This window comes from Hydra viridissima, unplaced genomic scaffold (genome assembly GCF_058129835.1).
Source record: "Hydra viridissima isolate aposymbiotic clone 2 unplaced genomic scaffold, HvirCarnegie_v1 scaffold_2, whole genome shotgun sequence".
NCBI lineage: Eukaryota > Metazoa > Cnidaria > Hydrozoa > Anthoathecata > Hydridae > Hydra > Hydra viridissima.
Genome location: NW_028324301.1, coordinates 4371989 through 4382670, shown reverse-complemented (window position 1 = coordinate 4382670; position 10682 = coordinate 4371989). Strand labels below are relative to the sequence as shown.

Sequence of the window (10682 nt, the reverse complement as noted above, 5' to 3'; positions counted from 1 at the left end):
TATATATATAAATTTGTTGTAGCTTCATTGCCTTTAAAATTGTAAATAAGGTATTATCTTATTTATTTTAGTATAGTTATGAATGCTTGTTTTGTAAATATGGGCTATAAAGAAGATAAACAGTAAGTTTTTTTTTTTCTTCAAGTCATTTTGTTTCATCCACCTTCTTTCGTCTCCATAGATCGTTATGATAATTTTATGCACGCATAGCACATAAATTAGATGGTTTGGTCAGTAAAAAAAGTTTTGCTTGGTAAAATTTTGTTTTGTAAATATGGGCTATAAAGAAGATAAACAGTAAGTTTTTTTTTTCTTCAAGTCATTTTGTTTCATCCACCTCCTTTCGTCTCCATAGATCGTTATGATAATTTTATGCACGCATAGCACATAAATTAGATGGTTTGCTCAGTGAAAAAAGTTTTGCTTGGTAAAATTTTGCTGATTCTAGTTCTTTCAAAAATGCTCTAAATGTTTAACCAAATTTAATTGCCTGTACGACGCCAACTATCTTAGGCCAATAGGTAAAATTTCAGCAATTCTTATTTTTTTTTACTTTTTTTTTAACTTATATAATATATTTTTTATGATTGAGTTTACAACACGTGAAGAGTGTCTGATTCGAAATTTGCCTGAACATGTCATACATTTAAATGAGTTAAATTCTGGGTTAAGTAAAACAGATAGAACAAAATGGTCAAGAAACTATGGTATTGTTAACTTTAGCATTTTATCAGATATTCCGAATTTCGATGTCACTAAGCAGTTGCTTTTTGATCCAAAACATGATTTATTGGAAGGGGTTGTGCTATTACATTTACGATTATTTTGTACTGTATACCAGAAAAGTACTGTATACCAGAAAAGTTTTCCTTAGCTGATCTTAACCAATGGCTTCAATCATAAATATATCCTTCTGTTGTTGAAAAGCCCGGTGTTATTTTACCTTCACTTAAAATCCGAGGACAATTTGGTGGTGGACAAGCATCAACTCTTGCTGTGTTTTTATTTATTAAGATTTATGGATTCTTTGATCCCCACCTTTCATGCTTAGTTAAACTTATACAAATAGTGCAGCTATGTATGTCTCTGTTAGTAACTGATATTTATTTTAAGGACCTAAAGGTTTGTATTCAAGCACATCATTGCAGTTTCCTTCAATTATATTCAAACGGTTTTATTCCAAAACTACATTTTCTTGTACACTATCCATCACAAGCATCTCTATTTGGCTCGTTACATGGACATCTCTGTCTTGCTTTTGAACGCGAACATCAAGTAATAAAAAATTTCAGACATTTTAATTTTAAAAGCATTCCATATTCAGCTTGCGAAGCAATGATTTTAAATACAACTAGGTTGTTTTTTAATTCTTTTGGTGAACGACGATATGTTTATGGAGAGGTTGATCAATTAAAATTTAAGGATGGTTTTATTTCAAGTGCAGTCATTAATGGAATACATTGTAAGCAAGGTGACATTGTTTCTGACACAAATGAAAAAAAAATTAGAATTCTATAAAATTCTTGAGATTTTAACAGAAAATGAAAAGCGTATTTTCAAAGCGCAGAGGTTCATTATTAAAAGTTATTCTGCTTAATCACGGCTGAAATTTCGCTTGGTATTAAATATATAGAAGCAGACAGTCTTCTATTTCCTTGGTGTGTTCATCAATTATGCTTTGATGACACAAATAAAATACTTTTGTTTCCAACAGCAATACCCAATTTAAATTTTTTGTAATACAAACATCTTTTTCTGGAACTGTCCTTTATAAATTTACGTAAAATAGTTATTGGTGATAAACAATTAATTGCATTATTATGACTTCAGTAATAATAATTCTTCAAGAATTATTTTTGCGTCATAATTATTAAAAATGTGCTTTTTGAGTTATTATCAATAATATTTGCTCAGATTATTATAGTTTTATTATTTAGAAAAATTTTGTAATTGTAAATATTTTGTATTCTTTAGATCTTAAAAGTACCATTTCCTGAAGCTGGTATTCGTTAAGAGAATTATTTAAATATTGTGTTTATATTATATCATTATATATAACAGCTATATGTACAGCTATAGCTGTACATATAGCTATAGTTGTACATTTATGTATCAGATTTATTTAAATATTGTGATGAAATTTATTGAAATGATGTTATATCTGAAAATTATAACGTCATTTTTCAAGATATAACATCAATATAACAAATATTGTTGTTATATTGACAATATATCTTGAAAAAGGATTTTATATTGTTCAGATATAACATCATTTTGATGTTATAATAACGTTATATTGATGTTATATCTTGAAAAAGGATGTTGTATTGTTCAGATATAACATCATTTTGATGTTATAATGACGTTATATTGATGTTATAATGATGTTAGTTCGCGTAACTTTGTCGTTATATTTTTTTAAAATATAACATCATAATTTTTTAGTATGTAGATAAATACTTTCAGGAATTTTGGGTAAATATTAATGACATAAATTAACAGACACTTAATGGTAATTCCGAGAAAATTCCTTTTTACGCTTACAGTAAAATAGTGGAAGCGGATGCTACGGATAATCGAATGGAATTTTAAATTATTATAACTAACAAGACATGTTTTTGCCAGAAAATCAGAGTGGGAGTTCTCATAACTAACTAATTTTCAATAACTAATTAACTTAAAAAAAGTTACTTAATAATAAAATGCCTCCAAAAAAGAAGTTGAAGCTTACTCGAAATAAGGCTGAAATAATTTCTAGTAAAGAAAGTTAGAGAAAATCTTTCATGTTATAAACTTCCTACTGGCATAGAGGTTTTGCAATACTTCCTATATCTAAGAAACTTGAATCCCAAAGTAAAGAAAACGGTTTTAACTAGGTGTCATTTCGAAATTAATTCATTTGAGCTCAGATGCCCTCCACAAGCTGACTGTTGTGTAATGTCTAAGTTGGTAAGACCATGGAATCTTTCAGGATTCCCTATCATAACCTTAGAAAATATCAGGTAAATTATGAGTTCAAAATTTATTAACAAATTTATTTTTATCTTTATTTTAAGCATTGAATAAATTTTGCATTTTAAAGAAAGAAGATTGATAAAATGGTGAACAACTATTACAAGTTAAAGAAGAATAGCAAAAGGAACAACCCAACAGATACAAAAAGGAATGAGGAATTTTTTGAAGAAATATTAAAATGCTTTTGGATTAGTAAAAAAAAAAGAAGAATTAATTGAAGATATTATGAAAGACAGGAGAAGGACATCCAAAGCCAAAAATGAAGATATTGCGTTTATCTTGGACCAACTTGGAAATAGGGTGGGAAGAATAGGACAAATGATAAAAGGTTTACGTACACTATTAAGAGATCCCACAAAAAATTGTGTTTCATGTTAAACATGGAAATTAAACTAAACAATGGTAACAATCTATATAGTTTAGAAAACTCTTCAAGTAGTGATAATAATTCTGACTGTGAATATGTAGCAGATATAAAAAAAGAACAATCTAGCTCTGTTGTTTTGTTACCAAAAAGTATTTTAAAAAAAACAGCTCTCACAGCAATAGGTGAGGGACTTTCAGTTAGACAACACACTGCAACAGTGGCAAGTGTTATTGCAAATTCAGGAGGTAATGTTACTAATTTTGCAATACCTTCTTCAACTGCGTTCAGAGTTGCAGAGGAAGTTGTAACTAAAGAAGGAGAAAAGATTAAAAAACACATTACTGAACTTGTTAAATCTTCATCATTACCAATTATTCTCTATTTTGATGGAAAACTAGTTAAAGAGTTTACAAACGGAATAGAACATCAACTTGACAGACTGGCCGTTTCCATCAGAATAGATGGACAGAGTGAGCTTCTTGGGATTCCTCATTTGAACTCTTGTACAGAAGAAACACAGAAGAATGCAATCATAAAACTTCTTCATCAATTTGATATTTTTGATAAATTACAAGGATGTGTTTTTGATGCAACTTCTGTAAATACTGGTAATAAAAAGGGTGTGTGCATTAGATTAGCTGCAGAGCTTGATAGACCTCTACTTCTCCTAGCATGTAGGCATCACATCTATGAAAGGCATATTATTCACTGCTGGAACATTTATCCTAGCAGTAAAACAAATGGCCCAGATAATCCATTGTTTAAGAAGCTTAAAGATGTATGGAACTCAATTAATCAAAATTACATTGTGTTAAACAAAATAAAAATTGAAGACATTACTGATAGCTGGCTGCAGGTACAGTTCAAGGAAGACATGGGATCTAAATGACTATTACCTAGAATTCAAAAAATTTGTGAATAATCTTAAAGTAGTAAATGACTGTAGTGAGAGGGCTATAAAACTAGTTCAGGTATCTATTTTTTATGTTTGGTACTTACTGTTTATGTTAAAAGTCTCAATTTATTTCACAAGCTCATTACTTTTAAATATTGTCTAATAGGAGCTGATCAATAAATCGCACAATGAGGATAAAAGACAAAGTACCTTCCTTGTATCAAACAAGTATAAGAGTGAAAGAACAATTAAAAAAAAATCTGATTATGTAAAAAATTCTTTGTTTACAAAATAAATTTATAAACATAAACTATGTTTGACAACTAATTACTTAAGAAACTAATCATAAATATGATTTTATTACGTAAATATAAGTATCTTAATAAGTAAAGTATCTTGTTAACAAGCAGAACACTGATATAGTGCAAAAAAGCTTAAAAATGCCTTTTTTTTTGAATTTTTTGATCTTCATTGTTCAAGTAAAAAAAAAAATTAAGCTTAGCATTATATTTTAATTTCTTTCAAAAAGATAAAACAACAAAAAAAATGAAAGAAAAATCAATTTGGATAATAGTAACACTCCCCTCAGTTAGTCAGAAATATGGGGGAAAAAAGGGGCAAAAAATGACCTTTGGACCCTTTGAGAGAAGTCATGGAGTGATCTAATCATGAAAAAAAAAAAATTTATTAGTAATATCAAGGTTGGGGCAACTTATGAAAAGCAATGTTAGTTGAATTTCAAAAAAGTCATTTTTTTGGAACACCCTAGCGTACATGCAATTAATTATATTTTACATATATAACTGCTCAGGGTAGCAAATACTTCAAAAATTGAATAATCCATATTATGAGGAGATTTTGTGGTTTTAAATGATTTTTTGGCCGCAGTTTTTTAGCAAATGGTCTGATTCCAAAACTCTGATAACAAAAGTTGTTGCTTATTACCTATAGAGAATTCATACATAAAATCAGGGCAATCAGTCAAAATACTTTTACCAAAACTAAAAACTTTTGGTACCAACACTGTCAAAATGTATGATTTTGCAAAACGTTTTGGCCTATAACTTTATAACCAAGCAAGATATCTGCATAAAATTTTATACATTGATAGCCATACTATATAGGTACAACACCATAAAATTTCATGAAGTTCCAATGACCCATTTCAATTTTATAGCTTGTTTAGTAAATAATCGAAACAGTAAAAAAAATTGGGAAATTTTCAACTTAAAATTGATTTTTTTTTCTCGGACGTAATAGATGGATTTCAAAACTCCCATTTCTGGACACCTACATATGTCCACTATCACCCCATGTAGGTGGTTTTTTCGGGTTAGCTAGAAGGACACTATCCCCAAAAATATCAACTGTGAATAGTTAATTTAACAAAAGAAGAGCCATTGCAGAAATGAAAAATCACGCGACATTTTTTTTAATGCTCATGCAAAAAACGCAAAGAAAGTTTATAAAAGAATCAATAATACTAATAAAGTGAAACCAACCTATGGTTATATCGAAAAGTTACTTGATTCAGACATTAGGTGGCAACAATTCCATCAAAATTTTATTGAAATTATTATTCACCGCCATTCATTTAATTATACCCCGCCAAATTATAAAAGTATAGGGCGATAGTCTATTTGGGTGTAAGTATGTTACATACATATATATTTATCTTTCTAAATATACAGTGGTTTTAAAAAAAAAAATATGCGCATTAAGATTTTGTTGCTTAACGCTTATTTAAAGTATCATAAAATAGAAACTAAAGAAGATATTGTACTAATTTTTTTTTTTATATATTTGTGAGAAAAATTTTTTTGTTATAAATTTTTTGCTACAAATCTTGTATCTTGGACGACATACTAAAACATACAGTGGGTTGCATAAATCTAGTCAGTACTTTTTTATGCGAAATTTTTGCTTTTTTCAAAATTATCTTTGAAAACCAACTAATTAATACGATTAAAAGCGTATTAAATGTGTTAATTGATTCTCTACGAATGGTACATAACTCGAACTCGTTAGATTTACCAGTGTTGGGTAAATATTAATCCAATTAGAACCTGTATTTTTAATGTAGCAAAAATATAGAGTCAATTAAAATTTAACGACTTAAGTTGAAATATCTCAATGAAATGTTATCCGAACGGTCTAAAATTTAGTGGTTGATTTCTTTCGAACTGTTTAAACGTTCTTGCGAAAATAAAATTTAGTCATCATTTCATCATCTTGAGTTATTCGCATTGGTAATTATTTAGTAAAGTTAAATAGACGAAATTGTGAAACAGAAAAGCTGTTTCAGACAACGTACGATGGCAAATTGTAGGTCTGCTAAAAGATAAAACAAAAAGCCAACGAGAAATAGCTCGAATGTGCAATGTTTCGCTTAATTGGGTACAAAAAACGTTGAAAAACCACGAGCTACATAATGATGTCAAGGATTTACCAAGGCTTGGTAGGCCTTAAAGCCATTTTCAAGAGACCAAAGTTATCTCTATCGTAAGGTTAGACAAGACCCTAAAATTTCTTACCGCGAACTTGCTGAAGGGTTCACAAATACCCCTGGTAACGTAAATGTTAGTAGATAGACTGTACTAAGATGCCGAAATAAGAAAGGCTTAGATTGCTATGTCGCTGCTCGAAAACCACTTTTGCGTGTATTAGATCGCCTAAAAAAATTAAAGTGTTGTAGAGAAAGACTTCACTGGTGTGTAAAAGGCTGGGCCAAAGTCATTTTCAGCGACGAATCCAATTTTGTGGTCATAAATCGCAAGTCAATTTTAGTCATCAAGAGGCAGACTGGTGAAAAGTTGAAAGAGGGTTTTTGTGTACCAAGGATACAAGAACGCTCTTTGAACTATTGACGAAAAACAATCGATTCATTAAACCATCGAAACAATCGAAAGACGAAAACAATCGATTTTTCAGCACGATAGCCACTGTTGTAAAAAATGACCAAAAACTACTTTGAGCTGACCCGAGAAAACCGCTTTGACAGGGTGAAACTACAATGTTTCCTGACTCCAAAAATGTAAAATTTGAAATCTAACTATTTCGTCCAAGAAAATAATTTCGATTTTTAGTTTTTAGTACTTTGCACAATAGGGCAAAATGACAGCTTTTCAAATTTTGCATTTTTACAGCATTCAAAAACTCTCCAAAATTAGCATTTATTACTCTAAAACATAACAGTCTATATAGCAAGTATAATTTGTATTTATTTTAACTCAGAAGATAAAATTTTACCTACAATTTCATGGTTGAACTATATTATAAACATTTTGTTGCATCAAAATTGTAAATAAGCTAAAAATTCCGGGAATAGGCAGTGAACATGTTTGTTTTAAGTTTTGCATCAAAATTGTAAACAAGCTAAAAATTCCGGGAATTGGCAGTGAACATGTTTATTTAAAGTGTTTCACTTATCAGTTGTGTGAGAAAAATTTCAAAATGCCAAATTTTTCAAAAAATCATGAAGATTTTCGGAAATCTGTCTGTGTCTTGTGTCTGAAGAAGTGCTCTCGAGAGTTGACACAGTTCCTTGTTGAAAAGATCCTCAAGCATTACCATACAAGTCTTGATTTGACTGATACCAGAGTGCCAAGAGGCATTTGTGACTCATGTTGAACAATTCTTCGGAGAAAAGATGAAGGAAAAGATGTTAACCTGCCACCTTTGTTTCCTTTCTCATCTATAAAAGTTAGACCACCAACAAGAGATCAAGGTTGCAACTGTCTTATTTGTCAAGTTGGACATTTGAAGTTGAATGAGAAGAGCCCAGTGAACTATTCTAAACCTGTGGAAGATTGTACCCCTCAAAGATGTGGTGATTGTTTGAGTCTAGTTGGAAGAGGTCTGCCACATCAGTGCACTCCATTCACTTTTAGAGAGAATCTCAAGCAGCTAGCTACAGCTGATCCACTCGCTGCAGAGCAAATAGCTACTCAAGTCATCTCTACTAAACCTTCCACACCTGGTGGTACTGCCAAAATATCGCATCCTAAAGGCGGCCCACCACTTAGAGTTAAAACAGGTGATACTTTTATATATACATATAAAGATGGCAGGTTCAGAGGGAATACCTTTAATTTTAAAACTTAAAATTACAAAAAGTGTTAATATAATTTCATTTTTAGGAAGCTCAAGTGCAAGAGCTCTTTTTCCTGAACCCAGCATCAAAACTGAAGATCTTGTACAAGTTCAGCTAAACACAGGACTGTCCAACCTTGGCATGAAGAAATTGGCATCAACCATCAACAGAGTCAGTGACACCAAGATTGTGGAGACTAGTTTTCTAGCTAAGTTTGAAGCCATTGGCAAACAGTTGTCTGAGTTTTTTACTCAAACCAGCATCCAAGTTTTATCAGAGAGTAACTCCACTGACTTTGTGGTTGTGCATTGCAAGGATCTTGCCGAGCTTTTGAATGAAGTCCTGCTTTCTCGAAGAGTTTTCCAGAACCATATTGTCAAGTTGGGAATTGATGGAGGTGGAGGATTTCTGAAAGTTTCTCTTGGCATCATGGAGTTGGATTCTCACTGTGATTCAAGGTCACCACCACGGAAAAAACTTTTAACTCAGAGGACTGCCAAAGACAGTAGTGTAAAGCGTCAAATGCTTGTGGCTTTATCAGAAGGACTACCAGAAAACTTTGAAAATGTGAGGCAGATCTTGTCTTTAATCAAGTTAGACAAAGTCAACTTTGTTGTCTCATGCGACATGAAACTTGCCAACATCCTTTGTGGCCTTCAGAGCCATGCAAGTACTCACCCTTGCTCTTGGTGCAACACAGAATCAAAGCATCTTTCTCAATCAGGATCTTTGAGGACACTAGGCTCACTTGTTGCCTGTTATCAAGAGTTTGCTAAGTCTGGTGGTGATATCAAAAAGGCAAGATCTTTTGGCAATGTAGTGCATGAGCCTTTGCTATCTGGTTCTGAAAACAAACTCATCTTGGAGCTCATACCACCAATGGAACTCCATCTTCTCCTTGGTGTGGTCAATCACATGTACAAAGCCATGACAGAAGTTTGGCCCAATGTTGTCAAGTGGCCCTCAGCTCTCCACATTCAACAAGAACCATACCATGGTGGGCAGTTTGCAGGGAATGCCTGTCACAAGCTTCTCAGCAATCTTGACCTCCTTCAAAGAATTGCAGAGACTGAGTCTGCTTTTCAAGTCTTTGGAATCATTGATGCCCTTCGAAAGTTTAAGTCTGTGGTGACAGCATGTTTTGGTATGGTTCTGGAGGATGACTTTTCTGAAAAAATTGATCGCTTCAGAGACTCATATTTGGCAATCATGAACATCAGTGTGACTCCAAAAGTTCATGCTGTTTTCTTCCATGTGAAGCAATTCATTGAGATCAAAAGGGCTCCCTTGGGGATCTTTAGTGAGCAGGCAACAGAATCAATGCATCATAATTTCAGCTCACATTGGCAGAGATACAAAAGAGACCGCAATCATCCTGAGTATGCAAAGAGGCTTCTTTCATGTGTTGTGGACTACAACAGCAAGCATTTGTGAAGAATCAAATATTGAGAAGAATTTATTTTATGTACCATTTGCTCTTTATGTGTTTAGAATCAAGAGGTTGTTTTTGTGTTTTGGCTTAGAATAACTAAAAGAATTATTTAAGAAAGTGTTTATTATTTCCATCTTGTTAATGAAAAACTGTATCAGTTGTGTCAGAATAAACTATTATTCAAGTGAATTTTAGACAGTTATGTTTTGGAGTAATAAATGCTTATTTTGAAGAGTTTTTGAATGCTGTAAAAATGCAAAATTTGAAAAGCTGTCATTTTGCCCTATTGTGCAAAGTACTAAAAACTAAAAATCGAAATTATTTTCTCGGACGAAATAGTTAGATTTCAAATTTTACATTTTTGGAGTCAGGAAACATTGTAGTTTCACCCTGTCAAAGCAGTTTTCTCGGGTCAGCTCAAAGTAGTTTTTGGTCATTTTTTACAACAGTGTAGCGCAACGGTTCACACTGCGACATCGGTTAAAGAGTGGCTTGATCGGAAAAACATTACGGTCATGCCTTGGTCAGCTCGTTCTCCAGATCTCAATCCCATCGTGAACATTTGGGCTTGGATAGACAAGAGGTTGGTTAAAGAGAACATAACTAGTGTTGCGCAATTATTGCAGGCCTTGGAAAAGCTTTGGAAAGAATTTCCAAGAGAATTATGCATCAGACTAGTTGAATCTATGCCAAGATGTGTTCGTGCATGTGTGAAAGTTCGTGGTGCGCATACAAAATACTAAAGTGCACCCTGACTACATTTTTGCTTTATTTTTTTTGTTGTTTTTTTAACAGTTGTAAATACTTCTCATAAAAATGGTATTATAAACAAAATAAGAGAAAAAAAATCTTAAATTTTTTTTTTCTTATTTTGTTTATA

The 10682-nt window shown here is 32.0% G+C and overlaps 2 protein-coding genes and 1 pseudogene across 3 annotated transcripts; all 3 read left to right on the top strand.

Moving 5' to 3' along the window:
• The first annotated feature begins 508 nt into the window (after positions 1-508).
• On the top strand, positions 509-1761 carry LOC149891630 (uncharacterized; annotated as a pseudogene).
• A 1241-nt stretch (positions 1762-3002) lies between these two features.
• On the top strand, positions 3003-4523 carry LOC149891629 (uncharacterized). Its single transcript, XM_090077233.1, has 2 exons — positions 3003-4353; positions 4444-4523. Exon 1 carries the CDS (start codon positions 3387-3389, stop codon positions 4269-4271), a length of 885 nt encoding a protein of 294 aa, XP_089933359.1. The 5' UTR covers positions 3003-3386; the 3' UTR covers positions 4272-4353; positions 4444-4523.
• A 2737-nt stretch (positions 4524-7260) lies between these two features.
• LOC149891628 (uncharacterized) lies at positions 7261-9951 on the top strand. Of its 2 annotated transcripts, XM_090077220.1 has the most exons (2): positions 7896-8313; positions 8417-9951. In XM_090077220.1, exon 2 carries the CDS (start codon positions 8512-8514, stop codon positions 9802-9804), a length of 1293 nt encoding a protein of 430 aa, XP_089933346.1. In that variant the 5' UTR covers positions 7896-8313; positions 8417-8511; the 3' UTR covers positions 9805-9951. The 2 variants fall into 2 exon arrangements, with proteins under 2 accessions (XP_089933347.1, XP_089933346.1); XM_090077221.1 differs by having other exon boundaries at positions 7261-9951.
• The last annotated feature ends 731 nt before the right edge of the window (positions 9952-10682 follow it).